The sequence below is a fragment of the Mustela putorius genome, unplaced genomic scaffold (genome assembly GCF_011764305.1).
Source record: "Mustela putorius furo isolate JIRA1106 unplaced genomic scaffold, ASM1176430v1.1 tig00003875_pilon_pilon_pilon, whole genome shotgun sequence".
Classification (NCBI taxonomy): Eukaryota; Metazoa; Chordata; class Mammalia; order Carnivora; family Mustelidae; genus Mustela; species Mustela putorius.
In genome coordinates, this window is record NW_025422026.1 from 11147400 (window position 1) to 11168845 (window position 21446).

Below are 21446 nucleotides of genomic sequence, written 5' to 3' on the forward strand. Positions count from 1 at the left end.
CTGAGTTTGTGCAACAGAGAGCATGTAAAACCAGAGACTTGAGTTGGCTCCTGGGTCACCTAATCCATCCCTCCGATGTTACAGAGAAGAAAGCAGAGGACAGAGATCCAAGTCTCTGTCCCAAGTCCCCCAGCTCAACAGCCACAGAGCCAGGGTTAACTCCAGGAAGACCACAACTAGAGGCATAAGGTCTCCTCCAAGATATCACTAGGAAGTGGAGACAGAAATGGAATTTTACCACTAGTCATGCCAGCGTTTATCTCTTTCCCTTCCTCCCCTCCACCACTCTGTCCCAAAGAAGCCTAGAAACTCCTTCTGGAGTTTTCCAAGAAAATTCTCTGGGCAGGCACCCAGGATAGGTACCTCTGCAGATCCTTCTGGCCTGAGAGAGCCTGGGGTCAACCAATGTGCCACAGTTTCTAGGAAGCTTCACCTTAAGACTGAATCCACATTAAGCCATGAGATACCAGGTTCTGATCAGTTATGATCAGTTTGGGATCTTGAGGTGTAATAGCTAGATCTGTGGTCCCAAGTGTCACTGCTCCTACCTGTGGCCTGTGCAGAAGGAGGCAGTGCCAATGGGTTTTAACCACAAGTAGCTCCTCCTGCAGCCTTATGAGAGGGCAGTCAGGGACAGGTGCAGGAGACCTCGTGGTCCTTACAGAATTCTAGGTCCTTAATGCTGAATATCTCCCTTTTTCTATAAATGGGGAAACTGAATCTCCAAGAAGTAAAATGGTTTACCCACAGTCACAAAGCTTGTAAAATCTTTCCATGACACCTTCTGCTTCCTTTTATGAAAACAACAAAATTTCTAAGGGTCTTCTGTTTCCTCTTCTAGTCCTCTGCAAAAGTTACATATGTTTGAATCCAAAACAGGAGATATCAGCCAGAGGAGTCAGGAATATTGAGCAATGGAGATGTGTGGGGAGAATGTGCAGAGATAATTTGCACCCCCAACTGAATTTCTTTTCTACCTACAAAAAGCAAAGTAGAGCATCGGCTATAGACTTCATTAAAAGAACTGCATCTCTTTTAACTTAGCTATTTCCAGATAAATGCTGAGGACATAGATGTTTGGTTTGAATTCTTTAGAGCTCCAAAATTTGGCATCACAAATCCACTTATCACTCGAAGTGGGAGAATCTGCTGTCAGCACAGACAAAAGCAATACCTGACGTGACCCACATGCATCTGTACGCATCTGATAAAGGCAGGCTGGTGACTACACTGCCTTTAGAGATGTAATTGTAACCTAGTTTCTTAGAAACCTACTAGCATAGATTTCAAACCTCAGGATTCAAGCGGGTCCCAAATGCTTAGTGTTCCTGAGTCAGGTAGAGAGAGGCTGTGCAGCCAGAATTGTGATTTGCCCCAGACATGCAGGGCCAACCAACTCCTTCACCCATCCAGGCTCCCCCAAGGTGAAATTCAAGTTCAACAAACATTTACTGAGCACCTCCTATGTTAGACCTTTAGACAAAAAAAGAAATGAATGAGGGAGCTCCCCTGCTTACAGACAATGGGAGAGGGAGACTGAGCACCGAGAACTGTGGAACGCGGTGTGAGGTGTCATCTGAGAGTACGAACAGGGCAGCGATACGATAAGACGGAGGAGGGGAAAGCCACAGGCTGCTTCGCTTTTCCCTGGCATGAGCTTTTGTTTTCTCTTTATTAAGTTTTGTAGACCATCTGATGCCCCCTAGCTGCTAATGCAACTGCAGAGTTTTGCAAAAGTAACTTGAAGGTGTATTACTATTCCAACGGTTGACCTCGAGGTTTCACTGGGAGGAGACATTGGGGTGGGGGATGGAGAGAAAGAGAGAGAGAGAAAGACTGCCTTCCCCGTCTCCAAACTGTATGTACTGTATATCTGAGGGAGAGAATTTGTGCCTTCTAGAAGATAAATAGACTTCCTTCCCTTCTCAGGTAATAACTGCAATTTTGCTCTCCCGAAGTTTACATCCAAGCCCATGCAAAAACAAAACTATTAGGCTTGTCATCGGCATGCTAACAGATCATGTCTACCCTCTTCCTCTTTTTTTTTTTTCTTCCAGAGTTGAAGTTGTAATAAATGGCTCCTCATCGCCAGCTGTTGTTGACAGAAGTAATGAAAGCATTAAACACAACATCCAGCCAGCCTCGGCCAAATGGAGGCACAACCAGACGCTCTCTCTGAGGATCAGGTAGTGGTAATTACCTATAGGACAAGAGAGAGCCTTGGCCTTCTTCGGCACAAGCCGGCAAATTGCTGCTCTCCATCATCTAAAGAAGTCAGGATAGAAATAAAATGTTTACCTCCCGCTGAGGCAGGTTTCCTCCATTAGCAATCAATTGGAAATAAAAACCCGAGACAACCCCAGCAGCCCAACACGTGTGTGCAGCGACTAGGGCTGGGGAGGTGGCAGGAGCTCCCTGCTGAGGTCCTGGGTTCTGGAAGGAGTGAGGCTCTCGGGTCAGCAACAGCAGGAGCCTGAGTGGTGGAGACCACAGGTGGCTTCTCCCAGGCGATCCAAAGCAAGAGTCCTTCTCTGGCACTTGCGCCGCTGTCTGCGGGTGACCCAGGAACTGACATAAAGAGGAGAGGTGTGCTTAGCCAGAGAGGAGCTCTTGTCCTGAGCTTCTAGGATGATGTCTCAGAGCTCTGCAGTCACTGCTGGGTGGCAGGGACGGAGAGCTCTAAAGAAGGAGATACAGCATCAACATTTTGAGTACTTGACATTGACATAGCCATGACTGACCCACCAAAGCTTGGTCAGTAGAACCCTGGCATCGTGCTGGTGGCCCGGGATGCTAAAGCAGACATGCTAGTGGGGAGACAGATATAAGACAGGACAGCGCCATGTGACACACACATTAAGTGGTGTTGCATTGCATGAATCAGTGGAAATACAGAGATCACTCTGAGGGGAGAACAAGGGGATGAAACAGGAGAGCCAGAAAAGGAGCAGCGGGATTAGAAAGGTAATTAGGAGGTTGACAGGTATGCCAAGCTTCGTCCCACTTGCACACAGCCTGGCATCCAGTGTCCGTGCCCTGTGCTGCCGGGGCACGAAGTAGGAGGTACGGAATGTGGGTAGGGAGGTTGGCGAGGTAGCCTGGAGAAATGGAGAAAGCCTGGACTATGGCCGCCAACCTTCGCTGGCCTTCCACCTGGGGAGGGAGAGCAGGGGGCCCAGAGCTACCAGGTGTCCCCACAAGGAGCAGGGAGGTGCCCTCTCCAGGGAGGCTCCCTGTCAGAATGGGAAAGCCCCAACCCCTAGTCCAAGGCTTCATTGGGGACATGAGGGGGAATGGGGGAGGGAGCTAGAGACACATGAGACCCAGGACCCAGCAGCTGAGAAGCCACCTGAAGGAACTGACTCCTGGCACCACCGGTCTGCCACCCTCACCAGTGCCCCTCTGAGGCCCCCTGGTGGACCAGCTACAGGCCTTTATCACTCGCCCTTGGATCAGCAGCACTCGTGGATCCGTCCGTGAGATCATGCACAATAGTCTCCCAGGGTTGGGTTGCTCTTAACCAATTCCCACCCCCTTGGTGGCTTAGGACAACATAAACATATTTTCTTCCAGCTCTGGGGCCCGAGTTCCAAGTGCTCCCTCTGCGTGGTGGGGGAAGGGGTGTGCAGGGGGGAGGGGGGATGCTTCAGCCCTTCCTCAGCCCTGTGGCCTCATGGCTCCAATCCCTGTCCCCATCTCTTCTGTGTCCGGGTGGTTCCCTCTCCCGCCTCTTGTAAGGACACGTGTCATTGGCTTTGGGGCCCACCGGGTAATCCAGGACCATCTCAAGAGCCTTAGTTTCATTATGTCCTCAAAAGTGCTATTTCCAAATAAAGCCACATCACAGGTTCTGAGGGTTAGGAAGTAGACATATATCTGGTGGGGGGAGCACCCCACCACACCATATGGGAGTGAAATCCTTCCACCAGCACAAGCCCACCTGCATGCCCCTGGCCTTGATGGACACTTCACACACACACACACACACACACACACACACACACACACTTTCAGAGGAGACCAGACCATGGCAGCCTACAAACACAGCCATGCTGGCAGGAACAATGTGCCTTCACCCAGGGGGAAAAGGAATTTCCTCCAACTCCCTTCAATTAATCACCCAAATTATTATTAATAAAAGATGCTGTGAGTGATTCGGAATGATGTTTAATAATTGATAGTAATTTCTCATAATTAGGTATAAATCAATTCACTCACAGAGGTATTCATTTATGGACTTTCTAGGGACTCTCTTTACTTTTAAATACTTTGGGGTAAGTGATTGCAGAGGTTTTAGCAATCTCCATGCTGTATCAGTTTGTCAAGTTGTAGAATCCTTGGTAAAGGGCAGTAAATAAATATAATGCCTCTTTTCCCATCAAGAGATACAAATTATTCAGCCCGGAGTGTCTCCCTTGCGTGATGGCAAGAGATCCAGGTCATTAATAAGACTAGTGGAAGAAGAACTTCCTTCCAGTGTGCCCTGCCAAGCATTCTAGCCACCCCTTGGCTACCCCAGAGGCTCCCAAATCCAGCCACATGTTAAAGTTCCCTGGTGAGCGTTAGGAAGCACGCAGAGCCTGAGCCACTCTCAAAGTCAGGATTTCTCAGGTGTGAGCCCCGAACTTCCGAATTCTTTATAGTTCCCTGGGGGCTTGAATGGGCGTGCTGCTGGGACACGCAGCTGGTGGCCAACATCTCCAGTCCTACAGGCTCTCAGGCATCCACATTACCATCTGCACAATGCGGCAACTGTCTTGCAAATTCGGACATTTGCAAAGTGCAGGAAGAAGTTTTGTCCTGCCAGGGCTCTGTGGTAAAGAAGATTGGCATCATTGTATCTATGTTCTGGCATCATTGTATCTATGTTCGAAAGGGGCTTGCAGCAGGAAATGAAGTTCATGTAGGGCTACTGTGGGGACCAAATTTCTTTCTCTTGACTTAAATCACTTCTAAAGATGTTTTAGGAGATTCAGACAGTAAACACCTCCACCCCAGCTAGAATCCCCCAGCTAGGTCTGAGTGGTTTAAGTAAATCTCCCCAGGCGATTCTGAGAAGATCCTATCCTTTTTCTGACCACACCCATTCCAGCTGTGTACTTTGCTAGATGATTCTAGAACATTCTGCCGAAATCCAAGTCATCCGGGAGACTAGGGAGCTGTCCTTTGCTCACCTTTGTTCTGAAACAGCACGAAGGAATTTCTCTGAGGGACCAGAGGAGGATCAATTTTTATAAACTCGAACTAGATAGCAGTGGGGGCAGAACAGCACAGTCCATGGAATGGACCGACTCAGGGATGGCAGGCCACGTTCTCAGTCTCTCAAAGGTAGAGGAGTTGACACACCTCACAGTATCTACACTCCCATTCACACCATGGGATATCCACTCTCCTAGAGAAGATTTTTGTGGAAGATTTTTGTGGAAGAAAACAGACCGCTGAGGAGTGAGGGCTTCCTAATCCTGGCTCAGGACCCTCCTGTCAGATGCTGGCCCCGAATCCCACTGAGAGGGAGTGTGATATCTGGGGATACGGGAAGTGTCCAAAACAAGCGTTCCCTGGGACATTGGATTTTCAATGCTAAAAGCAGGCTGTCCTGGGCAAACCAGAATGGTGGGACATGCTTCCTCCCCGGGCCTTCTGTGATGAGCTCTTACTGTGTCCTAATAGAGTCCTCTCCCTGGGCAGTTACCACCTCTCATAGGAAGAGGCCATAACCACAAAAGCCAGACCGGCCCTCGCCATAGTTGCCTCTGGGCCATTTCTGATACCCCCCACCTAGAATGCGTTCTCAGAGAGCACCCGAACTCGGCTTCGCCTGTGTGTTGGCTGCGTCAGGCCACGGGGGGACAGAGGACAGGAAAATCTGGGTTGACAAAGGGCAGCTGGCCACAGGGAAACTTGTTCCTCATGTGTGTTTGGTTCCTGTAGGAAGCAAATCTTGAAGTTTTTGGATGCTGAAAAGGACATCTCTGTCCTCAAGGGGACCCTGAAGCCCGGAGACATCATTCATTACATCTTTGACCGTGATAGCACGATGAACGTGTCCCAGAACCTCTATGATCTCCTCCCCAGAACCTCTCCCCTGAAGAACAAACACTTCCGGACTTGTGCCATTGTGGGCAACTCGGGGGTCTTGCTGAACAGCGGCTGCGGGCAGGAGATCGACACGCACAGCTTTGTCATCAGGTAACCACAGCAGGGGCTCTGGGCCCGAAGCGACAGGCAGGTTTAAGTGGTGCATGGCCAGTTGTCCCAAGAGGTTGAAATGAGAGACTATGCTTGGGTTAGTCTCCGTTCTCACCTTTGTGCATTAGAATTTCTTGAGGTGCCTTTAAAAGTCCCAGTGTCCAAAGTGCACCCCAGACTGATTAGGTCAGTCTGAGGGGTCAGCAGGATATAGCCAAGGAAACCCAAATGGTCTGGTGTACCGTCAAGGTTGAGATCCCTAACCTGGCACAGAGGTAGGCAGACTATGGCCAACAGCCTGTTTTTATCAATAAAGTTTTACTGGAACACAGTCATGCCCATTCATTTTCATATCCTCAATAGCGAAATTAGTTGGGCAGAGTTGAAGTGTAGCAACAGAGAAAGCATATGCCAGAATCTGAAAATAGTACCTAGCCCTTTATGCAAAAAGTCTGCCGACCCCCAGATAAAGCCTAGGCCAGCCAGTTGTCCGTTCAAGTTTGCAAACCTCGTACAAGTGTTCTCGAAGGTGGTGCTCTGCTAGTGACTATTATCCTGTAGTCAAAATCTGGGAAGTAAGGGGGTGGCAGAGAAACTTGGACTTGACCATCATTCTCCCTGAAATGTCAGCTCTCATTGTTCTGTCTCCTGGGACCCAACTGGACTCAGTTACCCATGGCCTTGATACCTGACCCCCAACCCAGATGGACTGGGAACAAGGCTTTGCTGTCCCCTGGTCAGAAGTAGGGCACACAGAGCCTCGAGTTTCGTCCCAAACAGTGCCCCAGCCCTGACAGAAGGGCATACCGCATCTCACGTTTCCTCTGGGGCTGTCCTGATGCAAAGAGAGCCTTGTCCTGGGGCTTTGGGAAACGACCTCAGGCCGTGGGATTAGACGCTGTGTCGACTCATGCATCTGCTGTGACAGAAGCACCCCGGCCACCTCGCAGCCAAACTTGGTTTAGCTTGGTAGCGTTTGCCAGATTATGCCTGTGCCTGGTGTAGCCCGGGACTTGGCCCCCATTCTCAAAGCCCTCCTGTCTACAGACTTAGGGACGGAGGGGGAATGCAAGGCAGAAGGAAGCAGGGCAGGTGTCTGATGGAAGCTGCGGCAAGGGTGAGGGTTGGGTGGCGGGGTTTAAAGGTATGCGCAGAGTGTGAGTAGGGGGTACCAGGCCTTCCTGACTTGGGGTCACACGCATAAGCCATGCTTCTTCCTTTGCCACAAGCTTCAGCAGTGAGATTTGCATGGTCGACCCAACCCTGCCCTGGCAATTCAGATCAAAATTACAAAGGCGCACTGTATACAGAACCCTCATGATGCCAGGTGGCAGCCCTGGCTACCGTCAGGGGCCCCCTGGGCTCTTCTTCCTTAGAGGGACGACCCTCTTTCCCTCTGGGGGATCCTATAGGCCACAGCCCCCACCGAGAGGAAATGCGGTGCAATGCTATGGCTACAGCCTGAGTTGGCATGTGTGTGTCTAGACGGTGTTGCCCACAATAGAGCACACTGAGAGTTCATTCCCTGCCTTGCCTTCCCCTGAGGTACAGGGAGGGAGGCCACCCCAGAATTCCACACCACCTCTCCTGTAGCATTTGCTTCTCTGAATGAGAACTCTCCAGGAGCCCTGTGTCTCCACCCCACCCATCCCATGCTGACCATGAGCTCCCCCAAAGCAAGCTGCTCCTGCCCATCTCTGGACACCAGCCCAAGCCTGAGCCTGGCATAGACAGGGGACTCTGAGCTCGGGCTCTAGGCTCTGTGGGATAACAGACACCAGGAGGGCCCTGATGGGATGTTCTCAGTCTCTGTCAACCAGTCTTCCATCACTTTGCTTTGCTCTGTGGTAATGGGACCCCTCACCTGCTTGGGAGACCCCAAGACCTTCTGCCTCTCAGAACGCTCCACACTGAACAGGCCTGCATGCAAAATGCAATGAGCTTGCAAAACGTTCTGCATTCCTGAGGGGAGTTCAGGTCAGGCTTCTGGAAGAAGCAGACGTTAGCAAATGAAAAAGTTGAGCAGGAGGAAGCAGCAGAAGGAAAGGCATGGAAGCGAGAGACTAGATTCATGGATGGCAGAGGCTGGAGCTTGACGGAGCACGGGCTGCCCACCTCAAGTGCTGCTGGGAATTGGGGCCGGACAGGAGTGCTGGTCCCTGCGGTGTCCCCATGAGGCTGCAGTGGCAGGCAGAGGGGTTTGCTTAACTCGGGGTCATTTAGTACAGAATAAATTCCCAGATGTTTGGGAATCAAAACTTCATTGCATGCGCTCGCTCTCTCTCTCTCTCACACACACACACACACACACACAGACCACACAGACACGCACACTCACCTTCAATAAAGAAAACCTAATGGATGAATGCCCCCTCACAGACAAATCATCCCTCTCACTGTCATGGTCATTGGGCACTTCGCATGCACCGAGTGTAATTCTAGGCACTTCATGTCAATTGACTTATGCAATTCTCACAACAACCCTATCAGGAATGTTCCATTTGGGGCTGGCTTTTGCAGGAAGGAAACTGAGGTACAGAGAGCCACAGGTCCATAGCATGCTTGGGTGGCCAGGCTCAAGCTGTGGGCCCAGGCAGTGTGGCTCAGAGCCAAGCATGAGCTGCTGCTCTCTCCAGCAGATTGCCTCTCCCCCTGGACCTATGGACATGCCTGTTTCTGGAAGGGACAGACTCCTTTCCAGCCCAGACTCATGCCCATCAAAGCACTGCAGCCCACCAGCAGCCCCCCTAGAATTTTCTTTGGGAGAGTTGGCCTGCTGTTAGAGCAAGCTTATTCCCCTCCTGATCCCCCCGATAACCCCCATAAAGAAAACTACCCTGTGAAGGAGGGGTACAGCAAGGCAGAGCTGCCTCCATCATCCTCACTCAAGGAGTGGCCCTGAAACATGGTCACGGACCTAGCCTGGCCCTCAGAGCCCTCCCCTGCCTGGAACACCTGCCATGAGTTGGGTCCCAGGTTGAATGAGGTGGGGAGCCCGCCTCCGGCTGCTCGTAGCCCCAGAGCTCCCCAGAGTCTCCAGCAGGGCACTTGGGCGACACCCCAACTGACCAGTACTGTAGCTGAGGGTGCAGGCACCTGTTTTCCGTCCCTTGACCAACCTGGAAGCCTGTTGGGAGCCAGCCCCCACTGGCCCGTGGTAGACTCAGCAGATGTGAACTGCATTGAATCCACTTCCCTTGCCCCTGTTCTCAGGACCTGGAGGTTGGCCCAGGGGAGGCCCCAGATTCTCAGGGAGGTCTTGGAAACCTGACTCAGCGGGGTTCAGGACAATAGGGATAATGGCACTCCATTCCTCTGAGGTCCGAGGCAAGGGCCCCTGAAGGTGTCCCAAACCAGTTCTACACCCTGCAGTATGTGGCCACAGTCACAGATAGCAAGGCCAGGATGGGAATGAGGACGGTGGGTATTTCAGGGGGTCTAGTCTGACCACCAAACAGGTCTTAGAATCAGACACATCAGAGACGGAATCCTGGGGCTTCTCTTACTCGCTCTGGGCAAATTACATTGCACTTTCTGGCCTTGGGCTCCCCATCTGTAAAATGAGGGTGATTAACACGGAGTCAGAATAAAATGAGCTGACCCGTGTTAAAGGACCAGGGGCTGGCACACGCCAGGGGCACAAGGATGTTCATTTTCTTTCTGATCATCCTACTTTTGCTCCTCAAATGTTGAAGGAAGAAAAGTCCTGGCTTGCAAGGAGGGTGAGTGGTGTCTCTCTGGGTCTCATCGTTTGGCAATGATTTATGGCCCTGGTCTTCATATCTCCAGCCTCTGTTCTACAAACACTTACTCTAGTTCCTCAGACTTAATTCCACTGGTCAAAGGGCTCTTCCACCATCAGATCCTCTGTGCAGTAAGCAGCCAGGCTTCCCCTGTGGCCAGTCCAGGCCCATTGGTCTGCAGCATAGGCAAGAAGTCCCAGTATGCACACCCAAGCTAGACCCATGAAGGTGGGAAGGTCCCCCACAAAGGAGGCCTCTGGTGAGATATCAGAAGTTGCCCACCCAGGGTCCCTGGCTAGTTCAGCACAAGATTGCAATGGCCTTTTTAGTTTGTACTCCCAGACCCAATTCTATCCAATCCAATACGTACTACAATTTCGTCTTATTGCCTACCTGTTGCCTAAAATGCAAATTTGTCATGTTACTCCCCTGTTCAAGAAATCTTCTTGGAACCACATGCCCAACATATACGCTGTTTATCTCTCTAGGTTTGTCTCCTCCACACAATATGTCCCAGGCAGAGCGAATTATTTGCCTACCCCTAAATCCCCATACTGTTTTGCACCTCTACACCCTTAGATACATTTCTTGTGCTTCTAATGCCAAAACGCAATGTTCCCTAAACTGCCTGGTCATAAGAATCACCTGACGGGCTTATAAAAATAACTACCAGTTTCTCTGCTCACCTGCTGAATCTGGGTCCCCAGGTGAGAGACCGGGTGAATCTGTATTTTTAACTACCACCTGAGGTGATTGCTCTGCTCTGACAAGCTAGAGGAACACTCTTCTAATTGCCTCATCCACAAAGGCATTAGTTCTCCTCCATCCGTCCAGATGTCCCTCAGTGGTCACCACCTCTGAGAATACTATCTAATGTTCCTCCTTCCCGTAGTAACGTGAGACTAGATCACATTGAGATCTTAGTGTGGTCCAGCAGTGTTCTGAGTACTGGGTATGTGCTGACTCCTTTAATCCCTGGGAGGGGGTGCTCTTGGGATCTCCATCACAGCTAAAGACACCACTGTGCATATTCCTTAGCTGTAGGGAAGCTCCTTGGGACGCTCAGAGAGTTTCAGGAGTCTGCCTAGAATCACACAGGTAGAAAGTAGCAGAGTGAATTCTGAACCTGGGAGTGTGCCTTCAGAGCCCTCACTGTTACCTATCATGGCCAGGTTGCACCTGCTTGTAGCATGGCCATCTTGTGGGCTGAGGGCTGGCTTACTCGCCCCCTTCCTGCTCCACTAGATCTGGAACTCCAGAAGGTACACACTGCACAGCCCCAGGGGCCAGCGTGTATGTGGTAAGAGCCTAGTAAATATGGGAGGCAGGGATGATGGGGCGGGAGCGGGGGGACCGTGCTGGAAGATGAGGAGAGGGGACAGGAGGTAAAGGTCGGATGAAATGAACTGTAGGCAGCAGCGTCTCATCTCTCCCCAAAGGACCGTGACGCCTTTCTCTCTGGCAGGTGCAACCTGGCCCCGGTGCAGGAGTACGCGCGGGACGTGGGGCTCAAGACCGACCTGGTGACCATGAACCCCTCCGTCATCCAACGGGCCTTTGAGGACTTGGTCAATGCCACGTGGCGGGAAAAGCTACTCCAGCGGCTGCACAGTCTCAACGGCAGCATCCTGTGGATTCCCGCCTTCATGGCCAGGGGCGGCAAGGAGCGCGTTGAGTGGGTCAACGAGCTCATCCTGAAGCACCGCGTCAACGTGCGTACTGCGTACCCCTCTCTGCGCCTGCTGCACGCCGTCCGCGGGTGAGCGGCCTCTCCGCGGGGTGGGCAGGGGTGGGCAGGGGGTCGGCGCGGAGCCTGGGCAGGGCTTGGTGGGCGATATTCCCCGCCCAGACGCATTTGCATCCCAGCTTACCACGCGTGAGTTCTGTGACCTCGGCATCGGCCTGGTCTTCCTGCACATCCTTTCCTGGAGAAAGGAGCTGGGGCTGCTCAATGGGTTTCTTCCAGCATGCCCGGTTTGACCAATCCATAGGGCCCGCCGGGAGAGCTGGGCTGAGAACGGTCCTCCCATCGGGGCTGCGTAGGGAGTAAACCATGAGGGGCAAGGGTGGAAAGAGGAAAATAGGCTGGGAGCTCTTGCAATGGTCTGCGTCAGGACTGCTTGTGGCTAAGACGGGGGTCGTGGTAGTAGATAGGCAACAGGTCGCTCAGATTAGCTGGAAACTTTGGCGTAGAGGCAGCAGGATTTGTTGGTGGGTTCTATTTGAGGATCTCGAGGAGGGAGAGAAAGAGAAGAATCCAGAATGGCTGTTAGGATTAGAGCTTGAGGGGTGCCTGGGTGGCTCAGTGGGTTAAACCTCTGCCTTCGCCTCAGGTCATGGTTTTAGGGTCTTGGGATAGAGCCCCGTGTGGGGCTCTCTGCTCAGGAGCCGCTCGCCCCTCTCTCTCTGCCTGACTCCCTGCCTACTTGTGATCTCTCTCTATCAAATAAATAAATAAGATCTTTAAAAAAAGATCCTTTTTTAAAAGGATCCTTTTTTGAAAGCCACCTTTCAAAAAAAGGATTAGAGCTTGAGAGTATGGGTGGACCGTGGTGCCATTTTCTGTGAGAGGAGAGCCCAGGCATGTTTGGGGGTATTAAGTTTGGACATATTAAGTTTGAGATGGCTGTTACAAATACGCCTGTCCACACTCCTGAGCTTGCAGCTTGGGATCAAGCCCTGTACCCACCTCACCTAAACACGTGGCACTTCACCATCCTGCTCCAGTGGCACAAGCGAGCGCATCATACAGACCCATGCTGACTCTGAAATGTTCTTTCCTGGGGCCCAAGCATAACTCAGTGTGGCCCCCAGAAAGCTCTCTGTCCAACCCACATAGATTCTTGCTGTCCTCACAAAGGTGACCCCCGAGACCCCCAAGCCTGTGACCGGCCCTGATCTGATTAGGCTGTGTTGCCAGCACGGAAACCCATTACCCCCAAGAAAAACCGAGCAAAACATTCAGGAAGAGGTGGCGACGCTTGTGGCTGATGGAGCAGAGTGACACCTGATGGACAGAGGGCTCACTGGGGCCACATTCCTTATCCTGGAGGTCAACCTGTGAGGTCTTCCTTGAACATCTACCTCCTCCCTGTCCCAGCAACCCCCCATCTCATGGAGTCTGGGCTCCATGCCTTATATGTTGTCTCTGCCTGGAAGGAGGAAAGGTTTGGGGGTCAGAGGAGATGCGAGAAGGGGAAGGACTTGCTCATGGTAAAAAGAAGTAATCCCTCAGACAGGGAATGGGCTACTACCTATAAGAAACGTTTACAGCCAGAGCTATTTCCAGCTATAATTGACTCACTTTCATCTGTCAAAATAGCATTAAGCACCAGTAATAAGCCCTTTAAACAAACAGGCTGTTAATCCTGGGATGGCAACATCTTCCCTTGCAGGAACTCCCGGGAGGAAATATTGCAGGAGAGAACGGGGCTGGTTCCTGCTTTTAGCAAGGGGAAGAGCTGGCAGGGAAGAGGGCTTCAGGGGCCTCGGAATGGATTTCTGCCAATGGCCCTCTCCCTCTGCAGGGTGCGGGTCCTGTCAGACATTACAGGAAAGGTGGGCAGTGCCTGTAGCGAGAGCGAGGGCTTGCCCAGACGAGGCGGGAACTTGCCCTGGGGTTTGCCTCAAGAGGAAGAATGGGCTGAAGGGATGGGGGAGGCAGAACAAAGCCACAGGAGAAAAAACTGAGGGTTCGTAGAAAAGATGGCTGAAGAGGAAACTGGCCCAGAGGCAGCCTGGTCTAGCATGAGAACCATAGGCTATGGAGTTAGGGACACCTGGGTTCAAATCCCACCTCCATTACTCAGGTGGTGAAACAGGTCCATTACCTCCCTGAGCCTTGCTTTTGTCTGTCTCTCACTTTTCTCTGTCTCTTGCCTACATCTGAATGTGTGGTCTGAGCTGGCCAAGGGAGACACAGTCAGTCAGTCATCCCTACGGCCACCAACCACCCAGCAAGGGTTTGGACCTGCCCTATAGACTTCAGAGGTAGAAGTAGGACCAGAGGGTGAAACCACAGGGTGGAGGGTTTATTTAGGCTCCATTGGATAAAGGATTCTGTAGTAGAAGAGTGGACAAAAGTTAGATTCACCTGTCAGGATGTCTTCACCTCAGAGTTCCAACGTAGACTGGAGTTTACAGAATAATCTTGTTTCCATACTTAAAAATCTATTGTTCAATAAACCCTCTCTTTATGAAGTGGAGAAGATAAACATTTTTATTGCGATAAAATAGACACAACATAAAATTTACTACTTTAACCATTGTTAACTGTGCAGCTCAGTAGTTAAGTATATACCCAGTGTTGTGAAACAAATCTCCAGAACTTCATCTTGCACATCTGAAACTCTATACGCATTAAATAACAAGTCCCCTTTTCTCCAACCCCCCCCCCTCCATCCCCTGATACAGTAATCTTTCTACTTCGGTTTCCATGAATTTGGCTACTTTAGATACTTCGTTCAAGGAGATTGCTACTGCACTTGCCTTTCTGTGACTGACAGATTCCACTTAATGTGTCGTCCTCAAGGTCCATCCGTGCCAGAGCCTGTGTCAGAACAGCCTTTCTTTCGAAGACTGGATAATATTCTGTTGTATGTGTGCGCCAGATTTTGTTTGTCCATCCGTCCATAGCTGGACATTTGGGTTGCTTTCACCTCTTGACTGTGGTGAATAGTGCTGCTGTCAACACGTGTGAGCAGATAGCTCTTCGAGACTCTGCTTTCCATGGCTGGATCATACAGTCGTCCTGTTTTTAATTTTTTGAAGAACATCCATCCCGCCTTCCATGGTGTCTGCACCATGTTGCGATCCACCAGCAGCACACAAGGGATTCAGTTTCTCCACATTTTCCCTCATACCTGCTATTCCATTTCACCACATCTTTGCCAACTTGTGATTTGGTAGTAACCCATCTTGACCACTTTCAAGTGCGCCATTCGATTAGAAGTAATTGGCTGTTAGAGGAAAATGTAGCAGAAAATCTTTATGATCTTGGGTCTTGCAATGGTTTCTTAAGTATCACACCAAAAACACAGGAAATGAAAGAAAAAAGGAGATAAAAGGGACTTCATTAAACTAAAACTTTTCATGCACCAAAAAGCCGATCTAGTATGGCAGGGGGTGGGGACCTACTCATAGAATGGGGGTAAATAGTTGCAAATCATGTATCTGATAAGGGATTAATATCCGGAGTATATGTTGAGTACAACTCAACAACACCATAAATAATCAAACAACCTAATTTTTACAAGGGCAGAGGACTTGGATGGACTTTTTTTTCCAGAGAAGATATACAGATGGCCAATAAGCACATGAAAAGATGCTCAACATCACTCATCATTGGGAAATTGTAAATCAAAACCGCAGTGAGATACCACTTCCCACCCGCTGGGATGGACGCTATCAAAACGTGGGAAATAACATGCGTTGGTGAACATGTGAGGAAATCGGAACCCTTGTGCCTGCTGGTGGGAATGTCAAGTGGGAATCATCTTTGAGGCATCTTAATATGTTCAATCTGCAAAGGAGGAAGTTGACGCCCAGATGAGTTGGGTGATGAGTAGGAAGCCACCGAGCCAGGAAGGGGCACAACCAGGAACTGAAGCACAGCACCTCACTCTAGCCAGGACACCAGAGGCAGCAAATTCAAATCCAGCCAGTTCTGGATTTGGGGCCCCCATCAGCTCCGTGGGGCAGGTGCTGTCACACCAGAGAAGTGGTGTGAGGAGACCACACAGCGGTGTATCAGGTCTCCCTGGGTGCACGGCAGTTCTTCTGAGTCTGGGACAGTGTTCCCACCAGGCAGAACAAGCTGAAAGGTCAGAACACCTCAGGGTCCCATCAAACACCCTCTGGAATCTGAGCCTTGACACAGTCTTGTGGAACCCCCCATTGAGGCTCTCAGTGTTGTTCGCCCCTTGACGTTGCCTTGGCCTTTGCCTCCCTCATTTGCTTGACTGCTCCTTCAAAGCCAAGCCATCTTTCCAAAGGAAAGCAGCCATCCTCACATAGCAGCTATGCGTCCACTCACCCTGAATGCAGCTGGGTGGCTTGACATGCCCAAACGTGTCCACATACAAGTCACTGTGCTCCTTAGACTGGTTCAGTGTTCCCAGTCCATCCTTTCATGGGGGGGAAAAAATCATGAGATGCTCTATTAACAGCAAGTGGGCTTGTCATGAGGACCAAATGAAATCATTTACTTAAATCACTTTAGAGCCCAGTGCTGGTCATATTAAGTCCGTCTAGTACTACAACCTGGCACGTGGTAGAGCCAGGCTTCATGTGAAGGGACCACATGAACACAGTTTCCATTCTCCTGGCTAAACAGTCTCCTCCTACACATTTGTGGTTATTAACCTACTTCTTATTATTAATTGTTAAGTTGTCAGTGCCTCGAGGCTAGGATACTGCCACTTTGTGCTGCATTCCTCTCTCCTGCATAGTGCCTGATACTCAGAGAGCCTCTGGTGACTGGTCAGGGGGTCTCCAGTGACCTCAGATTGAAGAAGGACATGTAGGAGAATCGAGGAGGGTCACAGATAACCATCCCTAACACAGCTATACTAGACACCATGCAAAGTATTGTGTCATGTGATGAGAGAACTAGAACCAGCATTCTATGCTGAAGACAGCAAAGTGAGCCTCAGGTGGTAAGAAACTTGCACAAGATTGCATGGCTTGTGAGCGAGATTCAGGACTCCTCTCTTGCTCCTGATCACCACCCATTTGCCCCTGTAGCAATAACCAGGAAGTAATAACAGGGATCCTAGAAGAATAATGTCAGAAGGCCAAAGCCAGAATGCGAGCTTATGAAAATATTAAGAAAAAAAAAATAGAAAAGGGGTGCCTCTGGCTCTTGATTTCAGCTCAGATCATGATCTCAGGGTGATGAGATGGAACCCCTCGTCAGGCTCCGCCCTGGGTGTGGAGGCTGCTTAAGATTCTCTCTCTCCCTCTCCGTCCACCCGCCCCCCCCCCGAAAAGAAAGAAAAACAGAAATTGCATTTTATGATTCAAGTAAAAAGAACTAAAAAGTTAAGGGCAGGCAGTGTAGAGGCTACAAAAGACAAATGGGAATGGGACTCTTGGTTCCTCTTCTTCACCTGTCTTCTCAGCAAAGGAGAGCTGTCTTTTACCTGGATAGCATGACAAAGCTTTTGGCATCATTATGTATAATCCCATTTCGTTGCCCTAAACAAGCGGTTCTCAACATGGTCCCTGGACCAGCTACATCAGCATCACCTGGGTACTTGTTATAAATACAAATTCTCAGGCCCAACCCCAGCTTACTGAATCAGAAACTGCATGTTTGAGGCTCAGAAATCTACATCTTTACAAACCCTACAGGTGATTCTGATGTACAGCACAAGTTTGAGAACCTGTACTTTCAACAAAACCAAGACCTATTAATATCTCAGAAGATATCATGCACTAAGACCACTGAGCAGTTGGCCCTGACCTTTCCCAAATCATGCCCCAATTTTCTAAACATGGGAAAGGATGGACTCCAGCGAGCTTGTTGTCAACCCCAAGTCAGAGTTTCAAAATGTTTATCAGTGCAATGGCTCAGGAACACCTGAAGATGAAGAAGCAAATATCAAGACCAGATGTCCTCATGGGAAAGCAGCAGGGCACACTGCCCCAGTCTGCTCTTCTGAGGGGGTAGTAGACAGATAGACCCAGGATTGGTGTCGTCATTTTCATATCTTGGTTCAAGTCAGATACTTTGACAAAATATTGCTTGAGCAGCATGGAGAACTGTGATATTTCAGGGAGTAAAAAGGAGCAAATGTTAAGTCTCTTCTTAGAGAAACCTTGTAAGATAGATACTATTTTTATCCCCATTTTACTCACAAGGAAACAGGCTCAGACACCAGGTAACTCAGATGAGGAGGAGGGGGATTCGAACCCATGTGTATGGGTTTCAGTTGTGTCTACTGCCATGCCCCTTCTCATGTCCTTGACAGACTGGCCACTGTCTGTTGACCACAGATACCCAAATGACTAATTAAAGGTTGACTTCATGGGGGTCTCTAAAACACACCACCAGCTTCCTGTACTGCCAACTGTCCCCATGTTTTTTAAAGATTTTATTTATTTATTTGAGAGAGACAGAGAGATCACAAGTAGTCAGAGAGGCAGGCAGAGAGAGAGGAGGAAGCAGACTCCCTGCCGAGCAGAGAGCCCGATGCGGGGCTCAATCCCAGGACCCTGAGATCATGACCTGAGCCGAAGGCAGAGGCTTTAACCCACTGAGCCACCCAGGTGCCCCAACTGTCCCCATTTTTACCAGTAACTTAAGTGAAGGCATCAATGGTCTCCTTAGTCAGTTTGCGGAAGACACAACTTTGGGGGGGATTCCTAATAATTGGGGCCTCAGAGTTGAATCCAAACTTCTTTTGATAGACTAAAACAATGAGCTAATCGAAGAGGGAGAAATTTAATACACACAAATGCAAGATTCTGTGCTTAGGTTCTAAACAATTGTACATGTGTGATGAACAGTACCAATCAGCAGCAGGCACGTGGTTTCTCAAAGGGATAAGATGATCTTAGATCACAGCGATGGATGTATAATGTTTTGAGACTCAAGGAGGTCAGCAATGACCTTGGTCAAATCTGACCTGGAGAAGTTTTGGGACCCAGGCTGGAGAGGCACCCCAGTGGCAGAGAAATTCGAAAGTCGAAAGGTTTGGGGAGAGAGGTCTCCAAGGAGCGTGGGAGCAATCTTTCTTCAATTAACAAATATTTATTTGCTATAACCTAGAAGGCCCCGGGCCTGTGCTGGGGGAACACAAAAATCAATGAAACAAGGCCTTTGCCCTTGAGCAGCTCACAGATTTGGACTGCAAGGCTCCAGATGTAGAACCAAGGTTGAGAAGGGATCTACGAGGATTCTGACTTCATCTGGGTGCTGAGAAGAGCATCCCAACAAATAAGGTTCTCTGAACTGAGCTTGGTTGCCTCTTGTTCAGGCAGCAGTGAATGCTCCTTGCTGGGCCATGACTTGGGAACTCCACATCCTACAGAATTAGTGTATGAGTCTGTCAGTGCTGCTGTAACAAAGGACCACAGGCCATGTGGCCTAAATGGACAACAGAAAGTTATTGTCTTGCAGATCTGGAGGCTAGAAGTCCTTCTCAGAGCACTGAGGGAAGACCCTCCCTCAGGCCTTCCTCTTTCTCTTGTGGAGGACCTTTCTCCATCATTCTTTCTGTGTGCCTGTGTATCTCCAAATGCCCCCTGCTTATAAAATTGGGTTGGAACAGGAGTCCCCTTAACAACCTCATTTTAACTTGCTTACCTCTGTAAAGACCCTTATCTCTAAATAAGATCGCATTCTGAGGTACTGGAGGTTGACCTCCACAGATGAATTCTGAGGGAATATCATTCAACCCATATTGGTTGGGTTAGATGGTCCACAGTTTCCACTCATTGATTCATCACACCTGTGCCAGCAGAATCTCTAACCACCAGCTCCTCTGGGGATTCCTGACATTTTGGGGCCTTTATGGGACCTGGGCATTGCAGGGAGGGGGCAGTGTGGGGCAGAGAAAGCCTACCCTTTGAATCTTACTTCCAGGGGGCTTTCGGTTGTGTCAGCCTGCAAGAGTGGCACAGTGCCCTGGCTGGCTGTTGGCAAGGGAAGCGAACAGCCCAGGGGAAGGACACCCCGGCAGTTGAATATGGCTGCAGGAAGGGGAAAACTCTGGTCTGCAGATGGTAGTGAATGGCTCTGATTCAATTACGACAATAGGGAAGGCTGTGACCCGTGGAGAGGGTGGCCCTCGGGCAGGAAAGCAGCCTGCTGCCTGGCCCATTTAGCCACCCAGACCACAGGCCTGGTGCAGAGGAAGCCTGTGAATTGGTGCTTAATTAGGCACCAAACGTGCTGAACGTCAGCCCTAGGATGGCAGTGGTCCAGCGGGCATCCCTGCCAGGGCCGGAGCAGCAGATCAGCATTGTGGGCATTGCTGTCTGGCAGCGGGTAGCAGAAACCTGCACACTGGACAGGCAAGAGAGTAAGCATGGCGCAGAGAATGAGAGCCGAGACCAGCGCAGGTTGGAGGACCCTCCTCCCAGACATGGCCATCGCATGGTCCTAAGAGCATGTCCCCAGATTCAGTCCAGGAGCTGGGTTCCAGTCTCCTCCAGGGGACACAGAGTGCAGAAGTATATCCCATTCCAGTGTTACATAGAGAAAAAGAAGGAGGTCTGTGGTCTTAAGGCACAGATGGCATTTCATCATTTTTCATAGATTGTCTCAATTTTTTTTTCAAACAGCAATGCACATAATAAAAAGAAAAATCCAAACAGTATAAAGGATTTAAAGTGAAGAACGAGTGAGCCCTCCTCCACAGAGGCAGTCTGTTACACGGGTTTTCTGTGTGTATTCTTCCAGAAATATCCACTTTTACACATAAGGGAGCATGTTTTAAACATCGTACCTTGCTAAATTCTGGAAATTATTCCACATCAAAGCACACCACCTTGCTTTCCTTCACAGTGTCTGGACCATAATTTATGGGAGCAGAAATCGTTGGTAGGCATCGCAGGTTTTTCCAATCTTTTGCTAGTATAATCAGTGCTACAGTGATCATCTTATACTGGCATCTACACACATACGTACATCTAGAGGCTCACTTTTAGGCATGCCGTTGCTAAAAAGAGATGCATGTAAGCATCATTAGTTTTTATAGAGGTTACCAAATTGCCCTCCCTAGAGGCAGGTACCAAGTTACAGTCCCACCTCCGGTGATTGAAAATGCCTGCTTTCCCATAGCCTCACCAGCTCACCAGCATGGTAAGTCACCAATACTTGTTCTCTTTGCGAATCCAACGGAAAATGCCATCTGATTGTTGTGTGGAACTGGATTCCTTTCATTATAAATGAGGTTAATTATAATTTTTTTTTCCTGTTTGAAGCGGCATCAGTTTAGATTCCAGAATCCAACACCAGCCACAAGTTTTCAGCCCCCAAGAGGTAGACTTTCTGAAACCCTGCTGGGCCAGAGGTGATCCCTGTGAGTGTCTCTCGACACCCGCAGGGACCCCCCATGAAGGAGGAGGAAGCTCTGAAGTTATCAGCCATCATGATTTTTCTCCTTTCTTTTGGCAACAAATGGTCTAAGGCACGACTAGCCTGCCTCTCCCATGTACAGACCTGCAGGTCTGCAGGAAAACCAGCCTCCTTGGTTTCTTCCAGTGCCCCCCCAAGGGGACACTAGCCTCTGCTTGCTCATTTTCTCTCCTGGCTTCATAAACTAGAGATTTGTGGTGCACCCACTTTACACATGAGCTATAAGGATCTGGGGTTATATAAGGAGTAAGAAGTCAGTCCACTGGCTCACAGAATTGTAAATTGTAGGGGAGGGGAAAGACAAGTAAATAATGATAGCATAGTATGGTTAAGTGCTGTGATTGGAAAAGAACAACGTAAAATGGACCCATCTGGGGAGGTCTGGGAAGTGACATCAAAGCTGAGACCATAAGACAGAGTTGCTGGCC

General features: G+C 49.8%; 1 protein-coding gene across 1 annotated transcript in view; it reads left to right on the forward strand.

Annotated features, from left to right (window-relative positions):
- The window catches only part of ST8SIA2 (ST8 alpha-N-acetyl-neuraminide alpha-2,8-sialyltransferase 2), a 66719-nt gene that overhangs the window by 35076 nt on the left and 10197 nt on the right, over positions 1-21446 (forward strand). Inside the window, exons 3-5 of the mRNA XM_013046659.2 lie at positions 2058-2186; positions 5932-6189; positions 11398-11691. Of these exons, the coding sequence (XP_012902113.1) occupies positions 2058-2186; positions 5932-6189; positions 11398-11691 (681 nt within the window). The remainder of the gene's footprint in view (positions 1-2057; positions 2187-5931; positions 6190-11397; positions 11692-21446) is intronic.